This window comes from Mustela erminea, chromosome X (genome assembly GCF_009829155.1).
Source record: "Mustela erminea isolate mMusErm1 chromosome X, mMusErm1.Pri, whole genome shotgun sequence".
NCBI lineage: Eukaryota > Metazoa > Chordata > Mammalia > Carnivora > Mustelidae > Mustela > Mustela erminea.
The window spans coordinates 83,622,733-83,643,321 of NC_045635.1; the positions used below are offsets into that span (position 1 = coordinate 83,622,733).

General features: G+C 38.0%; 1 protein-coding gene across 1 annotated transcript in view; it reads right to left on the reverse strand.

Annotated features, from left to right (window-relative positions):
- The window catches only part of LOC116583509 (nuclear RNA export factor 2-like), a 32,332-nt gene extending 19,924 nt beyond the window's left edge, over positions 1 to 12,408 (reverse strand). The window contains exons 1-2 of the mRNA XM_032331583.1: positions 12,317 to 12,408; positions 10,698 to 10,795 (exon numbers count right to left, since the gene is read on the reverse strand). Coding sequence (XP_032187474.1) covers positions 10,698 to 10,795; positions 12,317 to 12,351 — 133 coding nt within the window. The 5' untranslated portion in view covers positions 12,352 to 12,408. The remainder of the gene's footprint in view (positions 1 to 10,697; positions 10,796 to 12,316) is intronic.
- Between the last annotated feature and the right edge of the window lie 8,181 nt (positions 12,409 to 20,589).

The following is a 20,589-nucleotide window of genomic DNA, read 5'->3' on the forward strand; positions in this document are numbered from 1 at the left end:
AACAGCCAAGAGGTAGATGGTAAAATGTTCACTGATGGATGAATGGATAAACAAATATTGGTATATGTATACTACAGAATATAATTCAACCTTAAAATGGAAGAATATCCTGTCACATGCTACAAGATGGATGAACCTTGAAAACATGCTTAATGAAATAAGCTGGTCACAATAAGAGAAATACTGTATGATTCCACTCTTATGGTGTATCTTAGGTAGTCAAACTCATAGAAACAGATAGTAGAATGGTAGTTATTAGGGTCTGGTGGAAAAGGGCGAGAGAAGCTGCTGTTTCAGATAGTTTCAGTTTTGCAAGATGAAAAAGTTCTGGAGATTGGTTTCACAAATATGTGAGTATACTTAACAGTGCTGAACTATATACTTAGAAATGGTTATGATGATAAATTTTATGTTCTGTGCTTTTTGCCACAATTTTAAAAAATGTACATTATAATACATTACTGAGAAGTAAATATTAGTGCAAGTTTATGCTTTGTAGTATAGAGGTGTCTCAAAAAGTTGAAGACAGAGCTACCCTATGATCCAGCAATTGCACTACTAGGTATTTACCCCAAAGATTCAAATGTAGTGATCTGAAGGGGCACATGCACCCAAATGTTTATAGCAGCAATGTTCACAACAGCCAAACTATGGAAAGAGCCTGGATGTCCATCAACAGATGACTGGATAAAGAAGATGTCTGTATATACTATGCAGCCATCAAAAACCCTGAAATCTTGTCATATGCAACGACATGGATGAACTAGAAGGTATTATGCTAAGTGAAATAAGTCAATCAGAGAAAGACAATTATCATAAAATCTCACTGATACGAGGAATTTGAACAAGGCAGAGGACCACAGGGGAAGGGAGGGAAAAATGAAACAAGACAAAACTTGAGAGGGAGACAAACCATAAGAGACTCTTAATTTCAGGAAACAAACTGAGGGTTGCTGGAGGGGAGGAGAGTGAAAAGGATGGGGTGACTGGGTGATGAACACTGGGGAGGGTATGTGCTATGGTGAGTACTGTGAAACGTGTAAGACTGGTGATTCACAGACCTGTACCCCTAAAACAAATAATACACTATATGTTACTAAAAAAAAAATAAAGTTTATGTTTTGATTTACAAATACAAACATGAAGTCAAGGTAAAAGAACATAAGAATGTCAACTGTGTTTAAAAATGGTTGGCTGGAATGCAGATATTTATACTTTCATATCCACAATTCACTTGTATACAAGGCTGGGTTGAGGTTTTGTCAGGTGTTTGAGGGGGAAGCACTACTCTTATTGACTCATTATGCAGCACAATAGAAACAATTTATTATTGATAATCAGATCCCATCTTTTCTCTGATTAATAAGCTACAACAATTTGGAAAATTCACCCAATTTATCCTGATCTCAAATTACTTACATGTAAAAATCAGGGATTAAAGCTAACTACCACCTTAATCAAGGTATAAAGTATATACCACACCACCTTGATCAAGATATAAAGCATAAACCACATGGGTATATACCATACCAAATTAGTCTCTTTTTCTCTCATGTAAACCTCGATCTATATTCTGTCACTACATATTCATTTTGTCTGCTCTAGAATCTCATTTTTTTAAATGGAATCATATATCCTGTATGCCTTCATGTCTGGCTTCTTTAAGTCAGCACAATGTTTTTGAGATCCACCCATGTTTTTGTCTTTTTTTTTATTGCTGAGTAATATCCTATCATATGTATGATATTATTTTAATGAGACTTCAGGAATAAGTGAAAGTAGATCTTTATGTTAAATCAGCCATATTTCTTGATAAGTTTTCTATTCTTTTATAATATATATATTTCTTCCTTTATTATACTTCTATCTCTCTAGAAAATATTATCTTAAGGTCCTATTCTACTTTTTCTATTTTTTTATAGTCCTTCATTACAAATCATTTGATTTGTTGAGTTCTTTCTGTCTCTTCCATCCTTACCCTGGGTCATGATTGTCTCCTGCAAAGAAAGCTTCACTGCCAGGTCAGTACTGTGCTCATGGGTATTTAGCTTTCATCTACACCTTGTTTGTTACTATTGGCATATTATATGTATTTATTAATGTAATATTATTATTCCAAAACCACAAGTATAAAATTTTGAATTGAAATATTGTTAAATATTTGCACTGTCATCATTTAAATCATTCAGGTAGTTCTGGACATTGTTCACATACTAGAGCCATTTGGGGAGACTGAAAAAAGAGGAAGGAGTTAAGATGACAGAGTAGTAGAGGGACCTTAAGCTTGCCTCATCCCTCGAATTAAGTGGAGGGAGCCTTGACGACAGAGAGGAGAGAGAGAGAAAGCAGCAGGTAAATTACACAAGAAAAATTCTTCCCTAAAACCACTGACTGGGAAAAGGAAGGGGGACTGAATACCACAAGTTACTATTACATCATAATGCAAAGTCTGAAGTTTAGAAGTCCATGCCATCACCAGGGTCATGCCTGGTGGGCTTAGCGGTGCTCCTGTGGGGAAGGAGGGCAGAGATCCGAGAGTGGGCAGTGTGGTCTGAAGTCGCATGGGGAGAAACAATTCACCTTCTTAGAGTGCATTTGGGAATGGTGGCATAGCTTCTCTGGGCACAAAAGAATTGGCAGTGGCAATGTGCTGCCCTGTTCCCTAGCATAAGAACAAAGACACCAGCAGAGGGCAGCAAACCTTGGTGCCGACGTTTTGCTGCACTTTACTATAATGTCCGAATCACATTGCAGTTGTGCTACCCACAAACGAGAAAAGTGTGGTTAGACCCTCCGCCAGAGGACTAGTGTAGGTCCAGACCATGTGGGTTCCTAAAATTTGGAGTTTTGAAACCCAGCTACAGGTCTGAGATAAAACACAGGCCTACTGTGCAACCTGGCAGGCAGATAGCTCAGACACAGACAGAGGGAAGGCATGGATATGACAGAAACCAGGGGCACAAGATGGGTGATTGTTTTTCTGTGAACAGGAGAGGTGTAAACTCCCTGCTTCAGGGACAAGAGTGGGATGAGGCCATTCCCTATCCCTGCCATCAGCCCTGAAAGAGTTCAGTGAGCAACATAGTGCTGCCAGTGGAGGCTGAAGCTGCTTACAGCAATTCCCATCCCGCAGCACCCTGCAGGAGCATCTTTCCTCAGCAGTTCTCCTGGAATCAGTGCAGCAGGCCCCACCGCTAGAAGACCAGAACAACCCCTCATAGGCACCAAATTTACTGATCATAGAGTGCTGCAAAGCTTCAGCTCTGAGGGAAATAGGATCTAGACGTTGCTTCTTCTTCTTATTATTTTTAATCTAGCTTCTTTTAACAAGCAGACCAAAAGGCACATAGTTAAAACTTGCCATACAGTGGACAAGGTCCAAACAACCCCTACTGCAAGCAAAAAGAAATTCTGCAGAGGACTGACCTGAGGTAGGAGTAGCCAAAACACAGAGGCAGAGTGCATATAGGACTTTTTTTGTGGGGGGACTTTTTGGGGACCTCTTCTTAATATAGCCATTACTCTCAGGAGCAGGAATATATCAGGCTTTTCTAACAAACATGCAAAAAAGAACAGTGACCTAGACAAAATAACAGGACAGAGGAATTCACCCCGAAAGAAAGAACAGGAAGAAGTTAAAGTCCAGGGATTTAATCAATACAGATATAAGATGTTTGAACCAAAATTTAAAACAACAATTATAAGGATATTATCTGGGCTTGAAATAAACATAGAAAACATTAGGGGATCACTTACTGCAGAGATAAAAGAACTAAAAACTATTCAGGCTGAAATTAAAAATGCTATAACTGAGATGTGAAGCTGACTAAATGCCATGACAATGACGATGGATGAAGCAGTGGAATAAATCAGTAATACAGAAGATAAAATTCTAGAAAATAATGAAGCTGAAAAGAAGAGGGAAAGAGAGGTACTGGATCACAAATGTAGATGTAGGGAACTCAGCAACTCCTTAAAGGTTAATAATATTTATATCATAGGAATCCCAGAAGGAGAGAGAAAAAAAGGAGCAAATCACACCTGAAAACTCCTAATCTAAGTAGGGCCATAGACATTGAAATCCGAGAAACAGAGGGAACTCCCATTAAATTCAACAAAAGCTGGCCATCACTAAGACATATCATAGTCAAACTCACAAAATACACAAAAAAGGAAAGAATCCTGAAAGCAGCAAGAGAAAAAAAGTCCTTAACCTAGAAGGGAAGATAGATAAAGTTGCAGCAGAGGTGTCCACAGAAACCTTGGCAGGCCAGAAGTGAGTGGCATGATATATCCAACATGCTGAGTGGAAAAAACATGCAACCAAGTATACTTTATCTGGCAAGGCTGTCATTCAGAATAGAAGGAGACATAAAGACTTTCTCAGATAAACAAAAACTGAAGGAATTCATGACTACTAAACTGGCCCTGCAAAAAATATTAAAGGGGTCTTGCTGAGTGGGGAAAAAAAGACCAAAAGCAACAAAGACCAGAAAGGAACAGAGAACATCACCAGAAACATTAACTTTATAGGTAATACAATGGTGCTAATTTAATACCTTTCAATAATCATTCTGAATGTAAATGTACTAAATGGTTCAATCAAAAGACATAGGGTTTCAGAATGGATATACATAAAAAAAGACCCATCTATACGCTGCCTATAAGAGGCTCATTTTAGACCTAAAGACATCTGCAGATTGTAAGTGAGGGGATGGAGAACTACCTTTATGCTTACAGACATTAAAATAAAGCTCAGGTAGCCATACTTATACCATAAAATCTATATTTTAAACCAAAGACTGTAAATAGAGTTGAAGAAAGGCTTTGTATCATAATTAAAGGGTCATCCATCAAGCAGATCTAACAAGTGTAAATATTTATGCTCCAAACTCAGGAGCAGCCAAATATATGAATCAGTTAACAACAGACATAAAGAATCTCATTGATAATAATACAATACTTTAACACCCGACTTAAAGCAATGGACAGATAATCTAAGAAGAAAATCAACAAGGAAACAATGGTTTTGAATGACACACTGGACTGGATTGAGTTAACAGATGTATTGAGAACGTTTCATCCTAAAGCAGCAGAATACTCATTATTTTCGAGTCTAAATGAAACATTCTCCAGAACAGATCACACACCATGCATATTTTCAGACCACAATGCTATGAAACTTGAAATCAACCTCAAGAAAAGAATTTAGAAAGACTACAAATACATGGAGGTTAAAGAACATCTTAATAAAGAATAAATGGGCTAACCAGGAAATTAAAGAAGAAATAAAAAATATACATGGAAGCAAATGAAAATGAAAACACAATAGTCCAAAACCTTTGTGATGCAGCAAAGGCAGTCTTAAGAGGGAAGTATATTGAAATACAAGCCATCATCAAGAAGCAAAAAAAGCCTCAGATATACAACCTAAACTTACACCTAAAGAAGCTAGAAAAGGAAGAGCAAATGAAGACTAAAGGCAGCAGAAAGGAAGTAATAGAGTGGAGCAGAAATAAATGATATAAACAAAACAAAACACCCACAGTAGAACACATCAACAAAACTAAGAGCTGGTTCTTTGAAATATTTGACAAAATAGATAAACTCCTAGCCAGACTTAAGAAAAAGAAAACACCCAAATAAATAAAATCATGAGAGAAGGAGGGAGATCACAACCAACACCACAGAAATGCAAATAATTATAAGAGAATATTATAAAAAATGATATGCCAACATAATGTGCAGTGAAGAAGTGGACAAATTCCTAGAAACATACAAACCACCAAAACTGAAACAGGAAGAAATAGAAAATTTGAACAGGAACCATAACCAGCAAAGAAACTGAAAAACTTTCCATGGTCATAGACTGAAAAAACAAATATTGTTAAAAATTCTATACTACCCAAAGAAATCTACACATAACCAACAACATTTTTCAAAAAGCTAGAACAAACAACCTTAACATTTGTATGGAACAACAAAAGACCCCAAATAGCCAAAGGAATGTTGAAAAAGAAAACCAAAGCTGGTGGCCTCATAATTCTGGACTTTAACCTGTATTACAAAGCTGTATCCATCCAGCATAATCTCCTTCAGTCCCATCCATGTTGATACAAAAGTTGGGTATTCATTCTTTCCTTTCTGATGGAGGCACAATATTCCATTGTATATATGGACCATATCTTCTTTATCCATTTGTCTGTTGAAGGGCATCTTGGCTCTTTCCACAGTTTGGTTACTGTGGCCATTGCTTCTATGAACATTGGGGTACAGATGGCCCTTCTTTTCACTACATCTGTATCTTTGGGGTAAATACCCAGTAGTGTAATTGCAGGGTCACAGGGTAGTTCTATGTTTAATTTCTTTTTTTTTAAGATTTTATTTATCTGACAGAGAGAGATCACAGGCAGTCAGAGACGCAGGCAGAGGGAGATGGGGAAGCAGGCTCCCTGCTGAGCAGAGAGACTGATGCGGGGCTCAATCCCAGGACCCTGAAGTCATAACCTTAGCCAAAGGCAGCAGCTTAACCCACTGAGCCACCCAGGTACTCCTGTGTTTAATTTCTTAAGGAAGTCAGTTATCATATGGTTTCACTTACTTGTGGAGCATAAGGAATAACATGGAGGATATTGGGAGAAGGGAGTTGGGGGAAATCAGAGAGGGAGACAAACCATGAGAGACTGTGTACTCTGAGAAACAAACTGAGGGTTTTGGAGGAGAGGGGAGTGGGGGTTGAGTGAGCCTGGTGGTGGGTATAAAGGAGGGCACGTACTGCATGGAGCACTGGGTGTGATGCATAAACAATGAACCTTGGAACACTGGAAAAAAAAAGTTTAAAACAGAAACAAAAACAAAAACAAAAAAGCAAAGCTGCAAACATCAAGACGGTATGATATTGGCACAAAACCAGACACAGAGATCAATGGAAACGAATAGAAAACCCAGAAATGGACCTATAACTATATGATCAACTAGTCTTTGACAAAGTAGAAAAGAATATCCAACGGAAAAAGTTTCTTCAAATAATGATGGGAAAACTGGACAGCAGCTTGCAGAAGCATGAAACTGGAACACTTTCTTATACTATACACAAAAACAAATTTCAAACAGATGAAAGGCCTAAATGTGAGACAGGAATCCATCAAAATCCTAGAGGAACACACAAACAGCGATCTCTTTTAACTCGGCCATAGCAACTTGTTACTAGACATGACTCTACTAGTTGACTCTAGAACTAGAGAAGCAAGAGAAACAAAACAAAAAATGAACTAATGGGACTTCATCATGATAAAAATCTTCTACACAATGAAGGAAACAATAAAACTAAAAGGCAACCTAAGGAATGGTAAAAGATATATATAATATGACACATCTGACAAAGGATTAGTATCTAAAATCTATAAAGAACTTCTTAAACTCAATGCCCAAAAAAGAAATAATCCAGTTTAGAAACAGGCAGACGACATGAATAGACATTTTTCCAAAGATGACATCCATATGGCCATCAGACATGAAAATATGCTCAATATCACTCATCATCAAGGAAATACAAATTAAAACCATGATGTGATACTACCTCACACCTGTCAGAATAGTTAAAATTAATAACACAGGAAACAACAGATATTGGTGAGTATGTGGAGAAAGGGGAACCCTCTTACACAGTTGTGGGAATACAAACAGAGCTGCAGCCACTGTGGAAAAGAGTATGGAGGTTTCTCAGAAAGTTAAAATAGAACTACCCTAAGATACAGCAATTGTACCACTAGGTATTTACCCAACGGATACAAAAGTACTGATATGAATAAGCACATGAACCCCTATGTTTATAGCAACATTATCTACAATAGTCAAACTATGGAGAGCCCAAATGTCCATCAACTGATGAATGGATAAGGAAGAAGTGGTATATACATACAGTGAAGTATTTCTTAGCCATCAAAAAAAAGAAATCTTGCCATTTCCAATGATGTGGATAGAGCTAGAGTGCATTATGCTAAGTGAAATAAGTCAGAGAAAGAAAAATATGATATGATTACTCCCATGTGGAATTTAAAATATAAAACAGATGATCATAGGGGAAAAATCGAAGGGAAAACAAATCATAAGAGAGTTATATGTAAGTCATGAATCATAAATTATACTCCTGAAACCAATATTACACTATATGTTAACTAACTAGAATTTAAATAAAATTTTGAGAAAAAGAAATTTTAAAAAGTGAAAAAATGCTGTCACCAAGGTAAACCTACAACAATTAAAGCAGAATTGGAATCAGACTAGACAACTACATTTTTTAAACTCTCCACATGACTGCAGTGTGCAACCAAGACTGAAAATTACTATGTTAAACTGTCAGTTTTTGGTTAAGTTTGCCAGAAGAAGATTCTAGGAATGATTTCCATCTCATTTGCTGACCTTCCACTTATGGCTATTTTGGAGACCTAGTGATTCCATTAGCATAGAGCAGGGAATTGGCAAACTATGGCCCAGGGACCAAACCTTTTCTGTGGCCTGTTTTTGTGGGCCCTGCAAGCTAAGAACGGCTTTTACATATTTGAATGGTTGAAAAATCAATTCCCACACCTGAGCCATAATACCACAAGCAAATGGACTACTGAGGAAAAAAATCCTAGAATGAAGTCACAATTGACTACAGTAAATCTTCCTGTGCTTAGCCAAAGAGACTTCCAGCCATTTACCAGTTACTGTGCACTTGTTTTAAGGACAACTGCTCTAAGCCAGAGTTCAACAATTATTTCTGGAAAGGGTCAAATCATAAATATTTGAGACTTTGCAGGCTTTTCAGTTTTTGATGGAGCTGTTCAAATCTATTTTTTCAGCCAAAGGTTGCCATGCATATAGCATGGGCTCTGTTCCAGTAAAACTTTTTTTTTTTTAAAGATTTTATTTATTTATTTGACAGAGAGAGATCACAGGTAGGCAGAGAAGCAGGCAGAGAGAGAGAGGAGGAAGCAGGCTCCCCGCTGAGCAGAGAGCCCGATATGGGACTCGATCCCAGGACCCTGAGATCATGACCTGAGCCGAAGGCAGCGGTTTAACCCACTGAGCCACCCAGGCGCCCTCCAGTAAAACTTTTTATATATGGCTACAGACATGAGAATTTCAAATAATTTTCATATGTCATAAAATAATACTGTTTTAAATTGAAGAAATAGAAAATAATATAAAGAGTTCTCTTTCTTTTCTTTTCTTTTTTTTAAATAAAGATTTTATTTATTTATTTGACAGAGAGAGATCACAAGTAGGCAGAGGCAGGTAGAGAGAGAAGGGGAAGCAGGCTCCCACTGAGCAGAGAGCCTGATGTGGGGCTCGATCCCAGGACCCTGGGATCATGACCTGAGCCGAAGGCAGAGACTTTAACCCACTGAGCCACCCAGGCACCCCAAGAGTTCTCTTTCTTAATTTAAAAAGGATTCCTGACAAATAATGCATGAAAAGGCAAAATTACTGTTCAATCTTAATTAGTTATAGAAATGCAAAAAATTGGAAATATTAGCAAACCAAACCCAGCAATGGGTAAAACAGATAACACAACATAACAAAGTTGTGTTTATCCCAAACTTGCAGTGTGACTTAACATTAAGAGATCCATAATATAATCCATCACATTAATAAGATAAAGCAGGAAAAGGATAATCAACACAAAGATTTCAGAAAAAGGGGTACAAATAAAATTTAGTAACCAATCAAGATTAAACAACAGCTCTCAGCTGACCAAGAATAGAGAGCTATTTCTTTAAATTGATAACATATATTTTTTTAAAAAGACTACAACAAACACCATACATAATTGTGAAACATTGAAAGCATTCCATATATTAAATCAGGTAATCAGTTCTTTTTTAAAAAAATTATTTATTTGGGCGCCTGGGTGGCTCAGTGGGTTAAGCCGCTGCCTTCGGCTCAGGTCATGATCTCAGGGTCCTGGGATCGAGTCCCACATCGGGCTCTCTGCTCAGCAGGGAGCCTGCTTCCTCTTCTCTCTCTCTCTGCCTGCCTCTCTGCCTACTTGTGATCTCTCTCTGTCAAATAAATAAAATAAAAATTAAAAAAAATTATTTAAGAGAGAGAGAACAGGAATGGGGGGAGGGACAGGGGAAGAAGGAGAAAATATCAAGCAGACTTTGCACTGAGCACAAAGCCCAACGTAGAGCTCAGTCTCACAACCCTTAGATCATGATCTGAGCCAAAATCAAGAGTCTGATGCTCAACAAACTGAGCCACCCAGTCACCCTCATATGATCAGTTCTCTTCAACATCTGAGTCTCCTAGGCAGTGAGTTAACCAAAATAAATAAATGCATACATATATACATAAATTCATAACTGTAAAAGTGAAGAAACAAAACTCTTCTTAAAAAATTCCAGAGAATCTACAGAAAATTATAAGACTAGAGATTGACCAGTTTACTGGATGTAATACTATATATACAAAAGAATTGTAACAAATAGAAAATAATATATCATTGTGAATATATCATTTACAATAGCAAAAAGATTTGGTTCTGTGAAATATTCTGTGAACTGCCTCTCTTGGCAACTCTCACTTATAAACTTCATGATGTTGTTAAAGCAGCCTGAAAGGACTAAGACACTACCTCTCTCTTTGATACTCAAATTGCATATTAGCATAGTTATCTTAAAAATATGACAATATAAAAATCCTTTTACCTTCATTTCTATATGTCTCATATTTATCTGATGGAAGAACATATTTTTGTTGTTGCTGTCTTTTGGACATAGTATTTTGTGTATCAAACCTGGAAGTGCTGAAATGAGAGAAAAGGTAAAGTGGATATGAGAAATAAAAATATTACACATGACAATATTCTTTAAGTGCCTATCAAACGATATTTCAAAACCTCACAAATGTAAACACAGTCCTTTATTTGCTGAATTTTACTCATCTGCTACCACCTGTGTGATTTTTATGTATCACCCATAATTTTACTTAATATGTTTTTCTTAAATAAATTTACTATTTTTTCCACATGAAGAACAGGAGGAAGGAAAAGAGTTTTCAAGGATTCTACGAAGCAATGGTTAGAAAATCAGGAGAAAAATCAGAAGCTAATAGTGTCTGGTTGGATTAGTTTAAGCTACTTAGAGATCCCTAGTACAAAAATATATGCACCCAATGTGCACTTTGAAAACCTGTTGGACTACAAAATAAATCTAATTAAAACATTCTAAAACTTGAGATAATGGCTACTGTGACACTTAAAAATATTTTTGAATACACTTGAACTTTCACACTTTCATTGAAAAAATATCTGATTTTTTTTTAATTAAAGATTTTTATTTATTTATTTGACAGAGAGAGATCACAAGTAGGCAGAGAGGCAGGCAGAGAGAAAGGAAGGGATGCAGGCTCCCTGCTGAGAAGAGAGCCCGATGCGGGGCTCCGATCCCAGGACCCCGAGATCATGACCTGAGGCAGAGGCTTAACCCACTGAGCCAACCAGGCGCCCCCAAAATATCTGATTCTTTGAAAATCTCTTCTTCCCTCTCTCCACAGAATCAAATAAGAAAGAAATTAAAATCAGATTTGGAGTCATTTATACAAATTGGCATCTAGGAGGTCTCTGGTATCTCTGATAACAGACAATGGCAGGGGAGTCCAAAACAGACAAGCTAATACGGCAGGGTGATAATCAAGAGCAGGGTTTAGGGGCGCCTTGGAGGCTCAGTCAATTAGGTGGCAGCCTTCCGCTGAGACATGATCCCAGGGTCCTCGGATCGAGCCCCACATGGGGCTCCCTCCCAGGGAGCCTGCTTCTCCCTCTGCCTCTGCCTGCCCGCCGCTCCCCCTGCTCGTGTGCTCTTTCTCTGTGTCAAATATATAAAATCTTAAAAAAAAAAAAAAAAGGTAGGGCTTCAGTGTGGGGCTGGGGAAGAGGAATGGCAACAGGGTCCCACCGCATTTCTAGAGACTGGCCATTGAGAGAAGTACATGACCCCCAGGGGTATCTTCTCAAGCCAACTCTGAGTAAAGATCAAGTATTTACTGGTGCCCCGCCCACCCAAGTGCCGCTTGCCACGCCAGTATATAAAAGTTGGTGGAAAGGAAAAAATCTGAACCAGAGTCTCAGGAAAATTCTCCCTTTGCCAGAGTGCAGACTACAGAGTCTTCTTTATGTATAGGTCTGACTCCTCAGAAAGCTAAGTTGAGCCACACTTCTCACACTTCAGGAGACTCCACACACTTAAAAACACAGACACTCGCACACGACTATAGGGGAATCACGGGACTGCAGGATCCCCATAACCCACAGCTATCGGGGTTCTACCTGACTTCCAGAGACTTGACCGGCAGGGTCCACATGACAGAAAGATCTAAGTGACTTCAGGGCTCAGGAGCCTTCGATTTTCACGTGACTGAGAAATCTGAGCCTCGCGTGACCGTAGGATATAGGTAACCAAAAGTGATTGGGTAGCTGCTGTGCTCACGTGACTGCTACGTAATGATAGGCGCCACATGGTTGCTGACTCCTAGATTTACAGTTTGGTCGTCCACGATCTTTAGTGATAGAGACAACAGAGCCTGATAGATGACCATCATCCTTATGACCTCGGAAACAGGACACCCATGTGATTTTGAGAGCTGAAGTTTCCACATGCCACATGACAGGGAAAAAAATCACCTGATGGGCAGGATTTAAGAGTCCGTGATTCTGTAGTGACTTGATGCTGAATCTACCATATGATCATAGTGGCAACCGGTTCAGAGAGACCAGGTGACCTTAGGGTTTAGAAGCCCATGGTATTGACATGACCCCTATGTGTGGGCCTGCCACATAATTGTAGTGTTCACATGATGACAGTATTCATGTGACAACAGCCTTAGGATCCCACAGTGCTTAAATGCTGGGTCAGCTTGGTAATAGTTGGGTACAACAACAGCAGGATTCTCCCAATCTGCATGTTTTAGGAGACCATTCTCTTCATGAGATCTGGAGATCTGAGATTGCCCACATTCCTGGGCTCCCTAGTGATGGTGGTGGCTCCAAGTGACTTTCCTCAGCACACAAAGTTGGGCTTTGCCTGCCCCACCCCTTTTTTAATGTGCTAATTCTGTTATTTTTCTAATAATACATGAAATTTAAGACACAAATTAATACACAATGAAATGGGTCCTCCCTAAAACCATAACAATTGCCATATTGTGGTGATTACTTCAAAAGCCTAAGGAGTGGTTACAGAGAAGCATTGTTGATTTAATTTTGTGGAAGTCTAAAGGAAACTAAAGTGAACCAAGTAAGTGAATTTTAGCTGTTAATCTAAAAAAGAAGTATAATAATTACTATGAGTCAAGGGCTTAAAAATATTAACTCATTTAATAGGGGTAATTCTATGGAGTATGTACTATCTTTATTTTTTCAGTTTTCACAGATGAGGAAGTTGAAACACATATGTGTTAAGTCACTTGCCCAAGAAGATAGAATTTATAGATGTCAAGCCAGGGATTGCTTCCAGACACTCTGGATCCAAACTTTGTGTTTTGATCACCCACTAGATTCTCAAAAAAAATTAATATTAATTCAGTCTTCCTTATTCAGACTAAATGGACAGCCATCTTCAGTTTCTGAAAAGTTGAGATAATGGAGGACCTCTTTGAAATGCCATTTAAATAATTTCAGGTACTACCAGTAATTAAAACTAATAAAACAAAATTGAAACTAATTAAGACACTTAGATTTATTTTAATGTATAAATATAATTGTAATAATATATGTAATATTCATTTATATAATATGTGGTATATAATGTTAAATGATAGTTGAAAACATCTCCTTTTAGATAAATACCAAAAAAAGAAATATTGCAGAATTTAAACATAATACCTGGCTCTTGCTGGAATTACAAAGATTAAAAATGAGTAGAATCTGAATTAGGTATTATTGTGTATATAAGATATACTATGAACTTTCCTAGAAAGAACAAAGAAGAATATACAATGCAGTTTTTTTTAAACTGCAGTTTTATGAACACCTTTTCTGCTGATTTGTGTGGAAAACTGAAGCTTTTGTATGTATATCCATAATAAATTTGATGTGGCCTTACTGGTTTGCTGACTTGGGAAAAAAGTGTTGTAAAAGCAATGGTATTATTTTGCCAAGTACCTGCAGTATAACATAGTTACATAAATAAGCTGAAGTAAATTTTGTACCATGGTTAAATTTGAATATTTTAGTAAGGACGACAACAGACTGTGTGTTTGTAGTTCTAAGACTACTGAAGGAAGTTGTGATTTTTTTTTCAAGTGACTATAATTTGTGAAAATTGGTGTTCTATAGATAATTTTGGAAGAATCATTTATGGAACACATGTAAATGCAGGTTATGAAAATGGAGCCATGTATTTACAATAAAACCTATTATGAAACTTCAAACTGGATTTAGGAAGCCTCTATGTACAGTCACAGGAGTCTGACATCAAGATCTGATGCCTGGCTCAACTCTAGTCTCTGTAAGTACTTACAGATGACAGATCACAGTGTAAGACATAGCAGAATTGCACCTATCCCACTTATGCTCAAGCCATACTTAGACATTTTGATGGTGATCGAGATCAGCTTCTTTCATCAGAACACTGAAATTCTAATTATAACTTTTCTTGAGAAAAGTCAGATTTTCTCCTGTCAGACCTGATAGTCATATTATATATTTTTTCCTCTGAGATGATTACCAGGAATTTTTTAGGATTAAAAAAATGTTTAGTTACATCAATGAGTGCCTGTCAGCACACTCTAATACACATGGGGGGGGGTGCCTGATACTAATATAAATAAAACATCTTTCTCTTAGTTTTACTGGTCATTGATCATCACTTTATTTTCATCTTTTCTGTGTCAGGCTATTATACCTGCTTTATAACCTGCAAAACTCTGCAACATGTTCATAATGCTTGTATTAGACTATTTAGGCTGCCATAACAAAAATACTTCAGACTAGGTAGTTTAACAACAGAAATTTGTTTCTTATGGTTCTGGAGGTTAGATGTCCAAAATCAGGTATTGTTATGTTTGGTTTCTTCTGAGGCTTTTCCCCCTGGTTTGCAGATGGGTGCCCTCTTGCTGTCTTTTCACATGATGGTCTCTATGCACACATGATCCTGGCGTCTGTGTGTCTTAAGCACCTTTAAAAAAGAACCAAAATGAGGACAAGGGGAGTTAGAGAGGAGAAGGGAGTTGGGGAAATTGGAAGGGGAGGTGAACCATGAGAGACTATGGACTCTGAAAAACAATCTGAGGGGTTTGAAGCAGCGGGGGGTGGGAGGTCGGGGTACCAGGTGGTGGGCATTAGAGAGGGCACGGATTGCATAGAGCACTGGGTGTGGTGCAAAAACAAGGAATACTGTTATGCTGAAAATTAAAAAAAAAAAAAAGAGAACCAAAATGGGGGCGCCTGGGTGGTGGCTCAGTGGGTTAAGCCTCTGCCTTTGGCTCAGGTCATGATCTCAGGGTTCTGGGATTGAGTCCCGCATTGGGCTCTCTGCTCAGCAGGGAGCCTGCTTCCTCCTCTCTCTCTCTCTGCTTGCCTCTCTGCCAACTTGTGATCTCTCTTAAAAAAAAAAACAAAATGGATTTACTTATTTAAAATTTTTTATATTTGAGTATAGTTGACACACAATTTTATGTTAGTTTCAGGTGTACAACATAGTGGTTCAACTTCTGTATAGGTTGTGCTATGTGCACAAGTGTCATCATACAGTGCTATTATAATATCACTGACTATATTCCCTATGCTGTGCCTTTTATTCCTGTGACATTCTATCCATAACTGAAAGTCTGTATCTTCCACTCCTCTTCACTCATTTTGCCCATTTCCCGTTCCCTTCCCCTCTGGCAACAATTGTTTGTTCTCTATATTTATGGGTCTGATTCTGCATTTTTTAAGCTCCTCTTAGTATGAAGACACCAGTCAGAATGGATTAAGGCATATAACAGCCTCACTTTAACTTAATCATGTCTTTAAAGATCCCATTTCCAGATGTAGTCATATTCTGAGGCACTGGGAATTAGGACTTCAACATATGACTTTTGGGAGAAATAATCCAGTCAAAATAAAGCCCAGTGTTAAGATGGCATTATTATGAGACAACAGAACAGAGACAGGAACAATTACACAGATCAGGCAGGAGGATGGCACGTTAGGCTTTCAATATACTATAGCTTCTCCAGTTCATATGACTCTCTAAGGGCCAGTAACTTCCAAGCTTTGGACTAAGAAATTTGCTTTGCCACTACCTTGACCTGGACCTAAAGGATGGGAGCCAGTATATTGTATTAGTTAAGATTTCATAGCTTAAAGTTTAACACTTTCTTATTATCAGTATGCCTCCTATTTTCTTTTAAGACACTCAATCTTCTTTAACCTTAACTTTCTAATTAGATATAGAGATAAAATAATTAGTTACACTCCTCAGATTGTTTAAAGAATTAAGTGAAATTTAAGTGTTTTATAATAAGGACTAAGGGTTTTATTGGGTGGAATTTTGAGAAATCTAGTTCCTCAACCTTTTATTTACACAATGGACAGGCTCCTGGTGAACAGCTTTCTGTTCTAGTTCATGTCCCAGCTTTGTCTATGCAGAAGGGGAAGAGTTGACTTTATAAACTGGGGTTAGACACTATAGGGACCCAAACACTTCCCTTACCCCAGAACCTCTTTCTTTCTCTGTATAGACTCTGAAGCTTCAGGAAGACAAGGGCATTGCCTGATTTTTTTAATGGTCTTATTTTCCCTTCTTATCATTATGCTTGACATGCTTGGATGAATGAATGAATAAATGAATGAATGAATGAATTATAGTTATATTCCAGGCATGTACCTTTCTTCCCTTTAACTGTTAATAGCCCCTGGCAGACCAGGACCCCAGGTATGCAGCCAGTGCTCCCAAGTGATTCAGCATAAATTTATGGAAGGGAAACCTATGCTTGGCTCTAACTTGATGAGTTTCAGAGAGGCATTCTGGAGATCTTGGCCTTTGTATCTTCAGAAAAACTTCTACCTACACTCCTTGAGCATCTTACATAGGTGAGGGATAATTAAAGATTAAGTGAAGCTTCTGAAAGTGATCTAGCTTACTCAATAGGAAGAAGTAGTCAAAAGGGAAAGCCTGGGGGTTGTAGGTCCTCAAGAGATTGCTCTGGTTACTCATTTCCACTATCTAAATAACTGGAAGTGAAACACTGTCCAATGATGTAGGCTTACCTCTTGGAAGAATTCCAGCTCCAGCACTCAACCAATTAGGTGCCTACCCACACTGAAGAGGGAAATCTGCTTTACTCAGTTTATCAACTCAAATGCTAACCTCATCCAGAAACATCCTCATAGGCACACCCAGAAACAGCATTTTACCAAAATATCTGGGCACCCTGGGGCCTTGTCAAGTTGACACATAAAATTAACCACCATGATTCTCACCTGAATCTAAATGCCTAGTGTGAAGGCAGTGCATTTTAAGGGATAACATAGGCAGAGGAATAATTGTAGTAGATATCAAGTCAGGGTGGAAGGAAAGATAAAGGAGAATGTTGGGACTCTCTCCTGGGTCTGCCACTGTGAAGAGTTGTTCTGGCCTGACCTGGGACGAGAGCTGAGCACTGTGAAGATCCAGTCAGGGCTTTACTTTTATTTTACAATAGCACCATGGAAGTGAATGGGCAAGACTCTATTCACTTATAATTTATTGTTTTCCTGAGTGACAGTGCCAGTTTGCATTCCCACCAACAGTGCAAGAGCGTTCCCTTTTCTCCACATTCTAACCAATACTTGTTTCTTGTGTTGTTAATTTTAGCCATTCTGAATCACTATATTGTACACTTGAAACTAATATTACACTGTATGTTAACTAACTGGAATTTAGATAAAAACTTAAAAAACACTGATACCTAATAAAAAAACATAATTTATTGGCTTTTCCTCAAGATATACATTATAATAACAAAGCCAGTTTAGTGAAGTCCCCTGAACAAAGCAACATTTTATCCCAGTTTCATTGGTAATAGTCCATGTACTGAGAAGGGTTTTTTTTTTTTTTTGCCTCTTTTCATAGAGCAGTGCTTTTGAAATAGTAATGGTCCCTTTCCACATGTTAAGACTATTCTTTTTATTTATTCAGATATATTTATATCCACCAATTAGTCCAGATGAGAAAACATTTATCATTAAAGTCAATAAGATTTAAAAATCTTCTCTTGTAATTCTAGTAAAATTGGACACTAAACATTAGAAAAAGACAATATAAGCAAAGGAAATTATAGTACATGTATAATTATAGATGTAAAAATTCTCAGTAAAATAATACCAAACTGAACTAACAAATATCTTATAAAGAAATAAGATCACAAAGGATTTATTCCAGAAATGAAAGCACAGTGAACTATTAGAAAAAAATCTATTCATGAACTTCTGCTTATTCATGGAAAATGGAATACAAATGCTTTTTTGATCTCAGTAGAAAACCTCTTCAAATGAAGAAAAGTTGGGGAAAAAGGACAGAAGACAAAAAAATCTGAGCAAAATTTTGGAAATTGGAAAACAGACACTGAGCAGACCACAGAAACTAAATACCAACTGCCTAAGAAACAAATTGCAGAATCCTAAAAGACTAAAAAACTGGGAGTCATAGGTACCTTCCAAGGCAGAGACCAGAGTATGGATCTGATTACTGGGGGATTCGGTAAAAGTATCTAAAATAGAGCCTTTATTTTTTTTAAGATTTTATTTATTTAATTGAGAGATAGAGAAAGTATGAGAGGGGAGAGGGTCAGAGGGAGAAGCAGACTTCCCACTGAGCAGGGACCCCCCCCCCCCAATATGGGACTAGATCCTGGGACTCCAGGATCATTACCTGAGCTGAAGGCAGTTGCTTAACCAACTGAGCCACCCAGGTGCCCCTAATGCAGAGCCTTTAATCACCCTTATATTTTGTACTACTTGAAACAGTTAGGATTCCTACCTCAGATCAACATTAACCCCAATTTTTTTGCATCCTCACTCTATTTTACTGGTTCCTGTAATAGCCATTGCATCTCATTCTACAACAGGTAGTTCGTCATTCTTTAGGCACTGGAGTGGGGTAAAGTTGGTAAATGTTCATTTTAAAAACCAAGCTGCCAGGGGTGCCTGGGTGGCTCAGTGGGTTAAAGCCTCTGCTTTCGGCTTGGGTCATGGTCCCAGGGTCCTGGGATTGAGCCCCACATCGGGCTCTCTGCTCAGCAGGGAGCCTGCTTCCTCCTCTCTCTCTGCCTGCCTCTCTGCCTGCTTGTGATCTCTGTCTATCAAATAAATAAATAAAATCTTTAAAAAAATAAAAAATAAAATAAAAACCAAGCTGCCAAAAAAAGACCAGAGCAATTTAGATCTTTTCTTCTTAGGACTGGCAGGCAGCCAACTAAACAGGCACAGCGTGGAACAGGCACAGGGTAGGAGTGGGAAGCAGCAGGCACCTGTCTAAATCCATTCCATGTTTTTAAAACCTCTCTGAAGAAGACTGGAGCATCTGCTACAGCTGTGCTTGCAGCAAGTTTGAAACTTCTCTCCACGTTTCTTCAGAATTATTCCATTTCTCTGAAGGCCTGTATTTAACCCCTCAACTTTGGTTGAAATATTTTGCAATACAGGGTGACAACTTTATTGAAGCACAATATTATTGGGACACTTAGGGCCATTTTTGGCAGCAGGTGCTGAAATCTATCTCTCACTTCTCTACTAATGATAAGTTTAATTACAAAAATTATTCAAGGTGCCTTTTATATTATCCTCAGGTATACAATGGAAGAGGTTACCTGGCGCAGTGCACAATAAAACATCACCAGACTCTTCATTAGGCAGTCTTGCCTCTCTTCCCTGAAGATTTATGAGATGGAAGAGTATCAGTCCCTGTCCTTCATGAACCATCTCTTCTCGCCAAAACTCTGTCCTAGGTGGAACCATTTCCTTCTCATGGCTTCCTATCACTGAATCCTCATATACATTACCTTGTTCTAGCACATAGAGGATACTTTTTTATATCTCCCCTCTTTAAAGTATGGGAGAATTGCATATTGTTTTCATTGTCACATTGATTCTCTCATTTCCTTCTCATAACTTCAAAGATAGTTCTTCTTCACCACAGGGACTTTTCAGCCCATGGTCCACAATGTCTTTTCTCAACAGATGGTGTAAGTTGGAGCTATGGTTTTCCTGCCTACTGCCAACAATTTCAGCAAGTTCATTTTTGCCCATGAAATATCAGCTGTCTTCACTCCTGCCTAGTCTTGGCCAGATCTTTCATACCAGTTTTTTTTTTTAAACCAAGGTTTGGGGTGGGGCTGTACTTGTTGAGTCTTCCATATAAAAGGTTAAGGATAGAAGGGTCACTTATGTTTCTAAAGTCCATTCCTAAGATTCTCAGAGACTGAAAATTTAGGGGTCTGGTTATTCAATTGTGAAATGTGAAACAGAGAATATACATTTGAGGTAGGTTTCTGGGAAACAACTGTCCTAGGTTATGAGTTCATTCTTTTATCCATCAATAACTATTTTAACAGACTTTTTGATGTATAATTGATATG